Source organism: Doryrhamphus excisus, linkage group LG16 (assembly GCF_037039965.1).
Source record: "Doryrhamphus excisus strain RoL-2023G ecotype Guam linkage group LG16, RoL_Dexc_Guam_v1.1, whole genome shotgun sequence".
Lineage (NCBI taxonomy): Eukaryota > Metazoa > Chordata > Actinopteri > Syngnathiformes > Syngnathidae > Doryrhamphus > Doryrhamphus excisus.
Window position 1 is genome coordinate 11,689,261 of NC_136372.1, and position 16,875 is coordinate 11,706,135.

Genomic DNA, 16,875 nt, shown 5'->3' on the forward strand with positions numbered 1-16,875 from the left:
CCCCCAATTTTTCATAGTTGTATTTCTATTTGGACACCTTAGTTTCATGTGTATGTGAATAGACTGATGTTTACATTAAGTTTCTAGACAAATGTTGGTTATGCAGTGGTGTGAAAAAGTGCTACCTTCCTGATATCTAACTTTAAAATTTAAATTTAAATATTAGTCAAGAACAACACAACTGAATGCAAAATGTAGTTAAAAAAAAAATCAAAACCTACATCATGTGTGAATGAGTGGTTTACTTACCCGAGTATGCTTCTTTTGAGCAAGTTGAGCAAGTAATATGACCAGTACTGCACGTACTGTATGACCAGTGTGTTTGTGTATGAAATGACCGACAAACCCATGCACAAAAACAATGTAGTCTTTTTGTTTATTCATAGTTAGTGCTGAAAATAAATAGAAAACATTTTGGAGCTTGTGGCCAAGTGACAAAGACCTGCTTCAGTCAATTTGTTTACAAGAACAAAAAAACAAACAAACAAAACAGTCTGTTTCCTAGCTTTGTATTTCGTCAATGAAACTCAGAATGCATTTGGGAATCTTAGTCATACAATCTCCAAATGTTCTGATGATGATTCTCAGGGACCTTTTGTCTTGGAAGACGTTTCCATCAGAGGTGAAATGTCTTACACCCTGAACTGTGCGGTAGGTGATTGACTCACTAAATTGCCCTGAGAATACAATGACGTGGATGAATGACAATATTCTAATACCTTGATGATGGTGATGATGCACATTCCAAATCTATTATCAGACTCACTTCACAAATATTTACTTAGGTGGCCTTTTGACAGGAATCAACATCTCCCCAGAACTTTGACCACCTTGGTGGCATTGTTAAAAAAACAACAACAAAAAAAACACGAGGATAATGGCACACACTCAGGTTATCAAAAGACTACATGTGTTAATTCCAGTTCAACTATAGCACGTAACAGGTTTGACACCAGCTGTAACTATGGTAACAACAAACACTAGTGCCAAGGACTCCCTCCTCTCAGTAGCCTATCCATTTTCCACAAATTTAACTTAAAAGCAACAGGATCCTTGTCAAATCATAATGAAAAAGTCAAATAACCTGATTTATTATTAGATCCTTCCTGAATGACATGGACTAGCCGGTGAAGATGTGTTGATGATGTTGCGAGTGTCCTGTCCAAAAGGCACTGGCACGCTTGCGGTACAATCTTACCCCGACATTCATTGCTAACAACGACCCTGACATAAACCATCAACATTATATAGAAAACTGGCAAAGATGGCAACGTGTAACAAAATGATCACCAATTAGCAGCAAGAAGATTGAGTGCTGACAAAAATGGAGAATACAAATACAGTATAACCTCTGAACCGGCTACCTCAAGCACCTCGGAGTGGCTCTCTAAAAAAGGTTTTTCTGTTTAGCTTTTGACAGAACTACAATCCCTCAAATGCTGAAGATGTGTTGAAAGTGTGGCTGCCTGCTGATTATTAATGAATAAACATTAAAATTTGTCACTAACATAAAACAATCCTTCGTATTACGCTACAAACACAAAAGATGACATATAAAGGAAACTAAAGAAATATGAAACATGAGGACAGAGAAGTGCATCAAGCACATAAATCAGTGTGTATTCAGTCGTCTATAAGAACAACAAAGTTGCTTCTACATCAGTGTGTGTGTGTGTGGTGTGTGTGTGTCCAGTGCACGCTTTGAGGTCTGACAAGGCAAATGGCATGTAACAGTGTGCATGTGTGTGTGTGTGTGTAAAACATTTTCAGTCGTCCACTCCAATGTTGCGGAAAAGATAGGACATGGACTCCCCGTTGTGAATGCGCCGGATGGCCTCCGACAAGATCATGCTGATGTCCACTGTTTTGATCTTTGGACACTGGAGCTTCTGCAGCTCATGAGGGATCGTGTTGGTCACCACCACCTTTGAAAATTGAAAGACAAGAAAAGATGAGCGGCAATCAAGAGAAACAAGAAGGACTGTTGAAGTCGAGTACCAACCTCGTCGATGGCGGACTCCTCTATGAACCTGGGGGCATCACAGGAGAGGATACCGTGTGTTGCCATGATGTAGATCTTGTAGGCTCCTCTTTCTTTCAGCGTCTCAGCGGCTGCCACAAAGCTGTCAACATCATCGATGATGTCATCCTGTAGGACAAGCAGATATAATATACTTATTCCTATTTAGCAAGGAGGTGACTGCTTTTCCTGGCTACATTATGCTAAGGATTATAAGTAAGTCCAAGACCGTCTCTCACCACAATGATAGCGATGCGGCCTCCTACGTCTCCTACCACAGTGATGGGAGGCTTCTCCTTCGGGATCAACACTGGAAATGAATGATTGATGAAAGATGAATTGTTTTCAGGGCTTTTCCAGAACATTTTCAGCCACTACAGAGTTAAATTTATAACGTCATATGGATCAATACTAGTGCACAGCTACAGTTCTGGTGACAACAGACATGCATGCACTTAGCTATAAACCCATTTGCATTCACAAGGTAGGAGGGTTTTGGATGACTGGAACATTTTCCCGTTCGTGTGGGATCCCTATTTATGCGTTTGACGTTTATTTACTCAACAGCAGAGAAAACCTGGCACTTGTTTGAAGGAAGTGTCTATTTCAAGGGCAGGCAAACTGTGACCAACAGTAATTCAGCCCACAAGGCGTTTCCAAATTACTTTTTAGAAACATTTTAACATCGAAGCTATAGCTGGCAACATGATTTGCAGTGCTACTGTACACAGGAACTAGTCAGATGCAATCTGGAGCTTGCACAAAAAAAAACCCCGATCCGAACAGCAACATGTCAACACACACTACCCAACTGAGCATACAAATAAACATTTACACACAACACCCATGACAAAATTACACAAACATAGTCCCACCGCAAAGCATGCTGGGTAGCTTGGTAATCTCTTGTGGAAGTAAACAAGGAGGTGCGTTCACATACTCCTGATATTGAAGTGTTTAATCATTCATAGTTCTTAAGTCAGTCGAGTGGTTAGCGTGCAGAACTCACAGCTAGGAGACCCGAGTTCAATCTCACCCTCGGCCATCTCTGTGTGGAGTTTGCATGTTCTCCAGGTACTCCGGTTTCCTCCCACATTCCAAAAACATGCTAGGTTAATTGCAGACTCCAAATTGTCCATAGGTATGAATGTGAGTGTGAATGGTTGTTTGTCTATATGTGCCCTGTGATTGGCTGGCGACCAGTCCAGGGTGTACCCCGCTTGTCGCCTGTGACCCTCGTGAAGATGAGCGGTAGAAAATGAATGAATGAGTTCATGTTGTTGTTAACACTGGACTACCCAGCACACCTTGCGGGCACTTTAATTTAAAAGCTGTTTAATTTAAAATGTGATACCCAACAACTTCCAAGGTTTTCTTGATAATAACCAAAATCACTTAAGTTCTTACATCAGCCATAGCATTGTACTGCCAAAATGTAATTCGTATGAGCTATTTTTTCCATGACTATACATAGATCTTTGGATCTAAATCTTTTAACTCAATGTGGCCCAAAAGTCAATAAGTTAGTCCACCCCTTGTCCATTTGAGGGGAGACCTTGATTTACAGAACTGGTTGGATTTAGGGTGAAGAGAGTTCCACTGCTGTTTGATGGTTGGAAATTCTTACTGTGTTGCAATGGGATTTCCCACTTTAGCTATCATTTCATATGCTTGTATATTTACGTAATTAGAGCTGGTCTCGTGGTTGACTCGCCTGACTTTAGTTGCGGGCAGCGTGACAGTCTGAATGCTTTTTTGGCCGTATGTGTCCTGTGATTGACTGGTGACCAGTCCAGGGTGTAGTCCGCCTTCACCCCCTAGTCCCCTGGGATAGGATCCAGGAACATACGCGGTAGAAGATGGATGGACGGGTGTATTTAATTAGACGATTTGTTACTTTTCAAACTATTTTTATGGCTTATTTTTTGTCAGAATAAGCTTTTGTAGCTATTTGGAGATTTTATAGAACGACAGGAAAAAAAAGTGATGCAGACTAATAGAGGATTAGGCGAGAAATCGTAATAGACTCTCGCCTATTTCGAGCTGTTTGAGCAATTGTCTATGTCAGAAGTCCTATACAAGTTGCAATGAATGTATCGGTGTTCATACATGGTATCTCCATGCTGGGGTGGATGGCTCCAGTGGTCTTGACAGTGGGTGGGGAGTGTCGTCCATCGACCTGGTCAGACTCCGCATCCTGAGCTTCACCGTGGATCACTGCGATACCAAGACGCAGGCGTTCAGCAAATGACTGGGCCCTGCATGTCAAGTGGATACAAATTCTTTGTTTAGGACAAATTGGGCTTTTTCAACTAAAGCTGTCGCTTGCTCGGCTGACACCTGACACTACGTGTAATGGTAATAGATAATGCATACTGTGAATGAGCCAAAGTTGGTGATGAGAATAAATTCACTCATCTCATTAGCATTATGACATCACCAGGCCCAGAAATGGTCAGCGACCTGTCTTAGAATGATTCACTTTTCATACTTTTCCTCATCTCTCACACAAAAAATATGAACCAACCTTTTAGCAGATGAAGGGGATTTGGCCACAATCACAGCATTCCTGTAGTCGGGGATCTGGATGGAGGGTCAGAAGACAAAACAAAAATAGTTTCAAGTGTGCAAGCAGAAGGAAGGCACTGTGTGAATCTAGCAAAGCTCATCAACAAACATTAGTAGCAGGCAAGCACCAGGGTATACTGACTTTTGATTCAAGTTGGGACTAACCGAGTCTTGACATCCATTTTAGTGAATAAAGCATTTGGTAGATTACCTCTTCTTGGATGTACTGCAGCAAGAAGGGCGACGCTCTCAGGTTGTCAACTGGGATGTTGAAAAAACCTTGAATCTCCTTCTGATGGAGGTCCATAGTGATTAGGTGTGTGAGACCTACACATGAATAATATTGACAACATTTATATTGCACACATGCGACCACACATGGTTGGAATGGAGTTGCATTTGATTTGATGGCCTTTTGTGCAAACACAACAGCGTATTAATCAGTCTTATAGTGTCAGACATTAAACATTATTGAAACACTCACCGATCCCAATAATATAATAAGATCACCAGTATATCTGAGTATCTTTTATAATTAAATAATTTAGGAAGTTAGAAGTTGGGGCATGATAAAAAAAAATGACATGTTGTCAAACCAGTTCTGTGCTCATTTACTCAGAAGTTTACTCTTTAGTGCCACAAAGTAACCCTCTCACACTAACCTGCTTTACACATCATGGAAGCAATAAGCTTGGAGACGATGGAGCCCCTCTTTCTCATCTTACACTGCTTGCTGTAAGGGAAGTATGGGAGAACGCCTGTGATGCTTCTTGCACAAGATGTCCTGCATGCATACACCATGATCAGCATCTCCATGATGGTCGTGTTCACATCTCTGGTGCAGCCCAAGATGGAAGGGAGCACATAAAAGGATGGAAGAAAATACATCATTATTAGTAAGATGTATTCCGGAAATACAGTGCTGAAATTAAGTTGGGAGTTGATTCCTACTTGGACACTGTCTGAATCACAAAGACATCCTTCCCTCGTACGGACTCTTGGATCTGTACCCGTGTTTCTATGGAAACAACAGAGGACATGAAGATAACAGCAAAGCCTGTGATGCCCTTCGGATCCATGAGTAGGTGGTGTCTCACACAAACACACAAGCCCACTGTGTGAAAATGCAGCGTTTCCAAAATATGCCTCCTACATTAAAGTCCAGATTTACCTTTAAATAATCAAGCATTATATGCAAAAGACAAAAAAAACTAAACAAGCAGGGGTTGTTTTAGAAATGTGAGAAGTAAACACTGGCCACAACACAAGAGACCTTGTGAGACATTAGCTTACCTCTGTTGGCTTCCTGGTAAACCTGTACTTTGCCAAGCTCCACCCCTAATCGCCTGGGAGACAAAATATAAACAAGTGTTTGACATTCTAGGGCAGAAAACAGCAGATGTGTAAACTTAATGAATACGGACAGAGACCGTTTATCATTCTGTCTCTATGCACCATCACAATTTTCAATGCCACCACTGTGCGACAGAAAATTATTGAGGAATTGATCATATCTATATGTAATTTACAGACTGAACTCAAAACTGAAAGACGCTAAATGCAACAAAACGGTACACAGTGAAGCATACGAGCAAACAGTCAAATTGAATGCCCAGTACGACAAATTCATACATGTTGGCAAGTCTGCACTAATATTGACAATTGACACTGTCCTCCCAGAGGGTCTGCCCCACTATTTGAGAAGCACTGCGGTACACAACAAGGCGCCACGCATTGCACAATAATACAGCGAGGAATAAGACACTGAGGAAGAATAACTTATAACTTATTCGTTGTGGTGTCACAAGATACTTCACAAGACAGACATCTTGCATCTAAGAGAATGAGTGGAGATTTTAACATTACTTTTAAGAAAAGTACAACGGAATGCATGTCAATATATTGCAATCTACAGTAAAGTCTCGTTATATCGATATCGGTTAAAACAAATTACTACTTATTACGATACTATTTTCATTTCCCGGCAAATTTCTAGTCTTTTATGATATAATTAGCTCCGTTAGTACGATACACGGTTATTATGATAATCCGGTTACTAGGATGCCCTTTTCATCTCCCGCCAGCCAATTTGGTCTGCTTATATCGATACAAAAGCAGCTTAAATCAATCTTTGCTTAAGGATTTCAATACCAAAAAAGAACACGGCGAACGGCTGCTTCTAGTCAACTTTATTTTTCACACTTCCACCACCAGAGTGCAGCACACACAGCGGAAAACACCCGTCCCTCGCGCCTACCCCTCCGGGTGGCAACACCTTCCCTATCGATAGTTCCGGGGTGAATTATGTCCCGGTAACCGGTAATCACTACAGCGTAAGTTTATTTTTATTTACTGAAGTACAAAATTTATTGTAGTACAAAAGCATGCTAGATACGCAATCCATGAACTCAAGGAGAAAATTACATGCCATATCAAAGATCCGCCCACTTTTAATGCAGTTCGGCGCAGGATCGGATATATGGATAGTCCGGTTATATCGGTATTTTTTACGACTCCCGAGAATATCGATATAACGAGACTTTACTGTATTTAATTAATCCCACTCTTCTGCACTCTGTGAGTATGCTCGTGGCCCTGCCTCCACCACCAAGACAAAAAGGCAGTTAGCCAAAGAAAAGGACATTCAAGGGAAAATTAATTTCATAAAACAGAGAGAGCAAAAGCGCCCACCAGTATAGGCCGCCCCTTTGGCCTAAATCAACTGCTGCGACCATCATGAAGGATAAAGGTTAATACATGTTCATGAATGCTAGAGGGGTCATACACTCTAAGAGCGAGATCTGGAAGAAGAGGTTATCTTAGACCAGCATGGAACTATATTTTAAGAAGTAGAAATACCTGCAAGACACACTACAGGGAAAAGTAAGGAGTTTTGTATGTGCATTTTGAATGTGTTGTGTGTACAGTGTGAGTGACTTATTTAGGTATAAGTTCCGACTTGGCGTGAAAGTCGAGGAGCACCTGTATCTATAAGTTAGCAGAAAACCGGCAAAAATTTGTCAATCTTTTGTGTCATTTTCAGACAGAAAATATTAACTGACTGTATTGACATCGACTTCAACTCAAAGTTTGGAAAGGAAAGAAATAATTTGTGTGCAATTGTCAAGCTGCTCCTCTTGGGAAACACACACAGCACGGTCAGGCTGCAGCTTGTAAAGTTTGTGTTAACTGTTCACACAAAATTGAGTACATAATACAGCATCTGCACCTCAGGCGCCAAGTCAAACACCTGAGTTGTTCTATAAACATTCACAGTGAAGGCAACGTCCTTGACAGTGTTGTACTGTGTTTGGTAGATTTTCAACAACAAAGGAATCCAAATATGCCAAAAATAACCTTTTATAAAAAGGATGTTAATTTTGGATCTTTATGACTTGCTCTCTGACAGCAGCCTGCATGAGACTTTTGTTCAAAGTGGAGTCATTTGGTTTTTCTGCATCTTTAACTGTGTTTGTGGAGGTTTGCCACAATTGTGAGTGGTTGTGGTCAGCTGCATGTGCTGACCTACACGTACGCAGTAATTCGGGTGGAAACAACATAACCAAACATTGTGTGCAGGAAACATCAATGAACGGCTGCCTTCTCTGTAATGAGATGACAGGTCTGCTTTTGCATGACTCAGCTCGACTTGCCTAATTGTGTGCGTGAGAAAACGGTCATGTACTCACTCTGCAATCCTCTTGCCCAATTCGCGACTCGCAGGGTGCGAGTTGGCGGTGAAGATAACCAGGCCACCCTTGGTGTGGTTCATGTCTCTAGAGTCTTGGCCTCTGCTCTCCCCACACTCAGGCAGTGGATCCCTGGGCACCCACGCTGCGCTGAGCCCTTCCTGTGGGAGAGAGGGTGGAGCAAAGACTTAGTTGCTGTTAAACAAACAAGTATATAGGAACACCCATGCTATAGCAGCTCTGACAAAGCTCTGGTGCTGTTATGTAACATTATGTGCAAAATACATACATGTTTGGCAACAATACAATTACAATTACTTGACCTTTTCATATAGCAAAATCTCCTTAAAAGTATCCTTAAAGCAAAAAGTATGAAGACTGTTACACAACAGACCATGTCTGCATCATACCTTCATCATTCGTCATACGCCAAATGTTTCTCCAGACATTCATTTTTTGTGCAGCCTTGGACTGCATAGATAGATTTGCCCCTACCTGTTCTCCACTTCTCACAAACACATTACAACGGGAACCTTTGTGTACACTGTACACAGGGCATCAATCTGATTCTCGACAGTTTATAGCGTTTGTGGTTTTGGACATTTCTGCACATTTGCCCCAGGACAGGTGGGATTTACATTTAGGAGGCAGGAAGATACGTCAATTAAATTGGATAGCTGTGTGGTGCTGACAGTAACAACTGTATAAAAGAAGACCCCAGGGGTTATTTGTTATATCTAAAATTATATTTGTACATTGCTCCAGCATAACCCTGTGACCCTAGTGAGGATATACGGCATAGAAATGGTGGATTGCCAAGTCAAAACCAAGGACTTAAACATACATTGGTATTACTTATCTGTTCATTGAGAGGTTAACATTTCACGAACATTCCAAACAAATTTTATGTAACCATACATGCAGTTACAATATCTACTATTACGTCAAACTAAATGTGTACCTCGCGACGTCCCTTAGTGACGTATTGTGCTCGTCTCGTGCTAACAAATTACCGATCTTAATTCATTATCACAGGCACCCCATTAGCTTTTTAGCTAAGCTAGCTTCATAGCAACGGTATTTTACCGTTTACCTTCTACATTTAGTTACATATGTAGCAAATGTCAGGGCGTTTCGGTATGCCGGCGCAACTTGTTTGAAATAAGAAACCCCAACAATTTAAAGTCCGTTACAGTAACAGCAACAATGTGTGCGTTGGCTAACGTTCAACACGCGCTACAGTCGACTCGAGCCGTCGGGAAGCTCTTGAATGCGTCACATGGAGATAGTCCATAGGTCGTGAAGCAAGTGACCACGACTGTGAAAATGATACAAAGCTTATTTAAACTTCTTACCAGTTTGTGTCGGCTTCGGTTACAGCCTCGCAACCAACAGGGTTTGATTGTTAGAGCCTCTCCTGCCCCTTTTAGCCTATTCCTTTACTCCCATCTGCTCTTGCCGATCGGTTTGGAAGGACGTCCAAGCTCGCCCAATCACAGGCGAGACAATGGAAACAAGCGAGGTCTGAAGATGCATTCAGGCAACCTCGTAAACAGTAGCTTTTTTGAGTCACGACCTGACCTCGGCCTAGGGTTCTCAAATGCTTTCAGAAGAGCAACCAAAATTTACAGTTTTGGAATGAACGTCACATTCATAATTGACCCTTGGTGATTTATTTGAGCCATTCCTTTTACAGTATAGAATGAATATCCAACATACGTACAGGTTATGTGGGGTGGAAATTAATAAAAATAAATCAGAAATTCGAGAGAGAGGATTAAAACAGAATACTGCAGTCATACTATTATATTTTCATATTAAACAACTGGTAAAATACAGTTTATTGTTTTTGAGTATATTGAAACCATCGTCAATATTTACCGTAAGGCCAACAATAATAAAACTAATACTGTGTTTACAGTTAGACAAATACTTAGGTTTACAGTTACATTTCGGCGAATGAGCTGCCTGTATTTCCAGATCTACGACGAGGCAGTGCCCTAGTAGATCCATGAGATGGCGCTGGTCTTTCTGTATATCTGATAATTAAAACAAAGCACTGCAATACTTCATAATTGGTACATGATCACATAATATTAAAGTTTAGAAGAACTGCACGTAGTACCGTGCAATACATTGTGCCACATACGCTTTGCTGTTGCCTCCTACAGCGGTAGTACTACATAAATGAGCACTTCTTTTGTGAGACTGATTGGTATTTGTATGGAATATGTACATATGGAATATATACATTGTATAATAAAACATTTAGAGCTTGATATCAATATAACATTCTTGCTTGTGGTGCGCTTCTCTGTAGCTTTAAATTCCTCCAAAAGGTGTGTACTGCAAAAGTGACCACTTGGTGGCAGTGTACTTCAATGCATACGCTACCTAGAGTCATTTCTTCAGGAACGAGAGATTTCAGGAATAAAAATACATATACTGTACATTGAACATACGTTATGCAGAGCTCCCAAATACATTATGTTATTTGGGGGCTTGTGTTATTTCTTCTTCTGAAATATTGTAATAAAGCTGTAACATAATACCATGTGGCTTTGCACCCACACATTTGCAAAAACAATACAAGCTTTCATGAAGGCTTTACATTATTGTCTTATCTTAGCCCATCATAGTAACTATACTACTAATTATAATAGTAAGTGGGTATAGTAGTATAATATATAGTATTATAATAGTAATGAAAGAATAAAGATTAAATTAGAATTAATAGACACATTTATAAATATTCCCAGTGCATCATTTACCACTTTTTTGCATTCTTACATAACATGCTGGATGTGGAGGAGGCACAGAACAGTATCTAAACCCTGCATACTGCCCACTGCTTGAACACACACACACACACACACAAAGAAGAGGGCAGTGCAGTGGGTGGTTGCACAGGGAGAAGGAACTTGGCTTTTGGCTACATGCAGATTTGTATTTTAGTATTATAGAGTGATGGGGCAGTGCCCCGCTCAATCTAGGAGATGGTGCAGTGCTCTTTTTCCTGTCTTTACCACATTCATTCATTCTACTGCTTATTCTCACAAGTGTCGCGGGGGTGCTGGAGCCTATCCCAGCTGTCTACGGGCGAGAGGCGGGGTACACCCTGGACTGGTTGCCAGCCAATCACAGGGCACATATAGACAAACAACCATTCACACTCACATTCAACCCTATGGCGAAAACCCACGCATGCACGGGGGGGAACATGCAAACTCCACACAGAGATGGCCAAGGGTGGAATCGAACTCGGGTTTGCTCTCAAACCATTTATTCGCCGCGCAGCCCCGTCTTTCCATCATATAGCTACTAATTAATACAAAGGAAATGCTCAAAGGAAATAGATGATGCAGTGCCACTATAATTGATTATAAATGCTCGGTCCTGTTGGAGAAGTGTGCTGCCCAGCATACTTTGCGGGTTATAAGTGGGCATAAAATAGTATTGTTTTGCATGTATAGTAGTGTGTAACATCTGTACTCTGTATGGCACGGCATTGTGTGTTCCACGTGTGCTGTTTGTTGCTGTTTTTGGTTGCACTGTGAGTGAGGTAGGCATAATTTGGTGTTGGTTTGTGATGTGTAAGGGTGTAAATATCAAGCTGATTCACTGCATATAAAGTACACCTCCTCAGGCATGCTGAAGTTCACTGCTGACTACTTTCCATGGAAGTCAAGTTTGACCATCCATTTGTTGATTTTCTTTAATACTTATCATCACAAGGGTCGTGGTGGGTCTGCTATTTCACATACAGTTGCTAATGGTGATTAATCATGATTAATTAATTTAAAACTCTAATTGAAATGTGTAATCATTTGACAACCCAAAAGAACAGTCACTTTTATTATTTTATTATGTTGATCACAGGAAGTGTTAGTCAATTTATTTTAAAGACTCCATAATTAATTTAATTAGTGTGTTAATTAGTGCATTCATTCAATTAGTTACCAGGTAAATTATTATGTTCCTGTTTATTATGTTCCTGAAAAATCATCAAAAAAATAAAATAATGAAAATAAAAGTAAAATAATTAGAATTTATCTCAGAGGTGGCGTATTTCACAAGATTAAAGTCGAGCTTGTGACTTGCAATTCTCTACCAAAACGGTAGGGGGCAGTGATTTGTCTTAGCGTGAGCGACCACAACTGTTGTTGACTAGCTATTTAGTTTCCTGTGGAGTAGTAGTGAACAATGGTGGCTGAAGCTACAACCAGGTTGTTGCTGTAGATGTTTTTATTTCACATATAAATAAATTTCACTGTCAGTATCTGTCATGGCGTTTGAAATAATAATTAGCTTAACCATCACTGGAAAACAATAATGACTCCCAATACTGCACAGGCTAAAAAAACAAACAATTTCTGATGAGTTGGTAAGGCCGACTGGGATAGGCTCCAGCACTCATGTGACCCTGTTACTAACATCTAGAGAGAGTGTGTTATCTCAGTAGTGTATGGGTGTTGCATGGAGAGCAGAGGAGCCATAGAAACTGACGGGGAGGTGAGGTAGGCGGGGAAGCCTTGTTGCAGTATGAGCTGGCCCAGCTGTACGCGAAACACACACACACACACACACACACACACACACACACACACACACATACACCCTCTCTCTCACTACTCCTGCCCCCACGCGGGGAAAATCATTACCGACTCCAGATCGAAAAGGATGGCTGCTGCAGCCTTGGATCCTGTTTACCACGCAGAGCACGACAGCACCGCTTGACACGGACCGAAACGCACATTCCGTCCACTTTGGCAGCTCCGATACCGTGCAATAGATGACGTTTCATGCTCGGGCAATCCTGTTTCGGAACGTCAGGGAGAACGCGCCTCCTCCTCCTCCTCTATTAGGGCGCGAAGGAGCGGCCCACTAGCCCCCCTCAGTCTCGGCCGCATCTCGCGGTGCTGCACCGAGCAAGGAGCGGGGTGGGAGCAGCATCCCTCCCTTCCCAGTGCCTCTCCCCCCCGTCTTGTCTCATACCATCAGACAACGACAGCTGCAGGGGGCTCGTCTAGCCGGGGACCAAGAAGCAGGGGGAGGAGGACTCTCCGCCTGGGGAGGCCGGGCTGAAAGCCCTCAGTCGGAGGATGTTGCGGGAGTAGAGCGGCTCAGAGCGGAAGATGGGGAAGGACCAGGAGCTGCTGCAGGCGGTGAAGACCGAGGACCTGCTCACCGTGCAGAAGCTGCTGCAAAGGCCTCGGCCAGGGAAAGCGAGTAAGTCATTATAGCCATACCTACCATGCATCTGGTGAGAGTATTGCATTATGCATCACATAGTATTACTGCTGGTATGCAGCACAATACGCTAGGGGGCTGCATGCATCCTCGTGGTGTGCATGGAGACTATCAGGAGTGAGAATGCAATGCAGCAGAAAGGGGGTGGGTGTGAAGGGGGGGGCATGTGATTTGTTTGACCCTGTCTCACGAATGAGATTCTAGCCTGGGTCTGTTGTGTAATTACAAGGCAGTCATTTTCTGCTTCCTGGATGGCTCTGCTTATTATTTACATCAGGCGCTTGAGCACTTTAGCATCCGACAATATTCCACTTGTACATCCCACTCTAATGTGTGGGCAAAGCAGAGTGGAGCCAGTGAATAGATATACTGGATATTATATTGGTGGGTACGCATCCTAGGAATTGATCACCAATGTTATTGTTTGCCACTAACTGGTAATCTAATTCATTACTATTTCAAAAATGAATATGCATGTGAATATGACAATAGAAAATTTCTCCTTCCCTGCTCTCAATGTGCTGAAACGTACAAGTTCGCAAACGTTGACCTCCGAAACAGAAAGTTTGTGACTCATGATGCTAGTTTTACATTACAGTATGTTGAAAAAAGACACTAACAGTGTACGTTTTTAAAAAAGCTCATAATCTATAGCAATAAATACACTAAAAATACACAAATTTAAATGCCACTCTTCCCACGATATGCACATTAAAAGGAAGTAACTGTTTGGAAATAATGATGATTACCTTTAATGTTGGATTTGCAATGTTTTTTGCTCTCCTGCCATGTGCTTCTTGTCATGTGATGGTTGCTGTGGTAACAGGTATTAAAAAAAAAGTTACATTTGGTTGTGAGAGGACAGAGGACCTACGGGACGGATGTTGTTTTTATGAAATATACATAAAATACAAATAAAGTACAGTATATATGATAATGCAACACATTTAAACCTTGGTCACAGCCCCACTTAGAATCAGTTTTGTCCCTGTGATTTTTGGCATCCCCTGAATCAATGCGTTTTTTAAAATCTATATTACATAAGTGAGTTTTTATTTTTTTTTTACAAAATGTTGCATATTTAAACTTTTTTTCTTGAATAATCTTTGTATATGTTATTTTCGTAACATTAGGAAGTGCCAAGTATGAAAAAAACAAAATGTGAGTGTGCATAGAGTTAGTTTGACACGACAAAGAACCTTGTGGCCTAGTCTGCGACCAGTCTACAGCTCAAAAATTAGCACCTCCACCTGTTTTTTTGCACGTAGACCGTTCGTAGGAGCCCGTACAACCGGTTGTGACCTAGGCTTTAATTAAAGTTTACTTGTCATTTATGCAAAAAATTATATTAGGTCTATTGTGAGGGGTTGAATGTTGATAACTTCATACATTATACAAAACCTGATGAAAAGTGTCCAAAGTGTGGCCCGGGGGCCTGTGGTTGATTTTTCATTGTCTGGCAGCACATTCTAGAAATATAATTGAACAAGAAAACTAAAAAAATCAGCAGTCATTTTACGAGAAAAAAAGCAAAATATTAAGAGGAAAAATGAGAAAAAGTCCCAATGTTTACTTTGTTGTTATATATCACCATTTTGATGGTTATATCTATGATCATTATTTATTATGGTTGCAAAAGAATCACCATCGTGTCACTATATGGTTAAACTACCTTAAACGTTTGTATGTGCAAAAAAGAAAAATAAATCATACTTGGAATACAGGAAGTGAACAAATGATTTAATAAGCTTTGCTTCTTCCTACTCCTTTTGGACATGTGGAACTGTGAATTGATTTATGTGATGTATTCCATTGTAACCTGATGGCTGTTCAAATAAAATTGAACCATTACCATCATTTTGCAAGAATATTATGGTAAGATTATGGGGACAACATAACATCAGTTTAGCTGAAAAAGTCTTAATAATATGAAAAAAAAACAACTAATAAATTGTAATAATAATGCATGGGTTACGAAAATAAAATTTGAATATGATAGGAATAAAGCCATAGTTGTGAGAAGAAAAGCCAAAAGTTGACATAGTAGACATGGGAAAAAATATTAAATTTTACAAAACAGAGTAAAAATATTAAGAGAAAAATGAGTCATTTTCTAGCAAGAAAAAAACTCACAATTTTATGAGAATAAACTGGTAATATGATGAGGAAAAATAATGTCATTTTGGTACTATAGAGTGGAAATGTTAATGGAAAAAATCTTAATATTATGAGAAACAAGTAAAACAAAATCAAGTTGCCATTTTTGGAAAATTTGGTTAGGTAAAATTTGGTAATGGTAATGGTTTTATTTCATTTGAACATGCATCAGATTACAATTGAATGCATCACATAATCAGTTCACAGTTCCACATGTCCAAAAGGAGTAGGAAGAAGCAAAGCTTATTAAATCCTACCCCTCCATCTGGTACTTTTACAATCAGTAACTGTTACATTTGTTCACTTCCTGCTTTCCTAATATCGTTTTTATTTATTTATTTATTTTTATTTTATTTCTGTCACGTACCGAAGTACGAGAGGTAGAGATAGAGGTAGAGATATATTATATAATATTTTATACCGATATTTGGAAATTTAAAAAAAAATGGGGGAGTAGGAACAAAAAAGTATGTTTATAATATTAAATGTGCTTTTTCCACCTATATCACAAAGCTGAGATGCTGTTTTAGCATATACTATGGACACCCTTGATATGCAAAGGACAGGTTGAGTGACAGCAACCTGATGATGGCTCTGATGATGGCGGTGTGTGTGTTTGTGTGTTTGTAAATGAGAGTGCAGCCAGTATGTCTGGCAGCAGTACACTGCCTTGGCCAGGCCCTCTGCACACACACACACACACACACACACATGCAACAAACCTAATGCTTTACAGTATTCCTCACATACATACACACCTCTTTGCGCACACGCTGCGACCACACATCCATTCATTACCGCCACAAGCCCCCCCCCCTCCCCAACACACACACGTTGCTCTCCTTCCTTCACAAACAACAGCTCAACACACGAACACAGCTGTCCTGTGAGCTTGGTGTTTAATGCTTGGTGACAAACAGGTCTGTTTAACGTCACGCTGGCGTTAAAACTTTCCTGCGTGTTTGTGGCAGATTCTCACATCCACTGTCAATATTACCTTGTTGTTTTTGTTTATTTTATCCTAAAGATCTTTGTCCTTAAATATTCAGTCATTTTCTACCGCTTTTCCTCACGAGGGTTGCGGCGGGTGCTGGAGCCTATCCCAACTGTCTTCGGACGAGAGGCGGGATACACCCTGGACTGGTTGCCAGCCAATCACAGGGCACATATAGACAAACAACCATTCACACT

The 16,875-nt window shown here is 40.7% G+C and overlaps 2 protein-coding genes across 7 annotated transcripts in view; one reads left to right on the forward strand and one right to left on the reverse strand.

Annotated features, from left to right (window-relative positions):
* Window positions 1-357: 357 nt before the first annotated feature.
* Window positions 358-9,800, reverse strand: LOC131102820 (phosphoribosyl pyrophosphate synthase-associated protein 2). Its single transcript, XM_058048384.2, has 11 exons — window positions 9,633-9,800; window positions 8,278-8,438; window positions 5,882-5,934; window positions 5,540-5,606; window positions 5,251-5,423; window positions 4,800-4,915; window positions 4,548-4,603; window positions 4,130-4,278; window positions 2,260-2,330; window positions 2,003-2,149; window positions 358-1,925 (listed from the first exon to the last, which is right to left on the reverse strand). The coding sequence occupies exons 2-11, from the start codon at window positions 8,358-8,360 to the stop codon at window positions 1,767-1,769; spliced, it is 1,074 nt and encodes a 357-aa protein (XP_057904367.2). The 5' UTR covers window positions 8,361-8,438; window positions 9,633-9,800; the 3' UTR covers window positions 358-1,766.
* Window positions 9,801-12,883: 3,083 nt separating this feature from the next.
* The window catches only part of caskin1 (CASK interacting protein 1), a 98,252-nt gene continuing 94,260 nt past the window's right edge, over window positions 12,884-16,875 (forward strand). For 4 of the 6 annotated variants that reach the window (XM_058050162.2, XM_058050165.2, XM_058050164.2 and 1 more), the window contains exon 1: window positions 12,884-13,506. In XM_058050162.2, coding sequence (XP_057906145.2) covers window positions 13,413-13,506 — 94 coding nt within the window. In that variant the 5' untranslated portion in view covers window positions 12,884-13,412. The remainder of the gene's footprint in view (window positions 13,507-16,875) is intronic. The other 2 variants (XM_058050163.2, XM_058050168.2) reach the window with 1 other exon arrangement.

Coding starts and splice junctions, on each gene's coding strand:
- LOC131102820 (XM_058048384.2), bottom strand. CDS start 8,360: ATGAACCACACCAAGGGTGGCCTGGTTATCTTCACCGCCAACTCGCAC. Junction 5,607..5,881: donor TTACCAGGAAGCCAACAGAG/GTAAGCTAATGT, acceptor TTGTTTCCATAG/AAACACGGGTACAGATCCAA. Junction 2,331..4,129: donor CCCCAGCATGGAGATACCAT/GTATGAACACCG, acceptor ATTCATTTCCAG/TGTTGATCCCGAAGGAGAAG.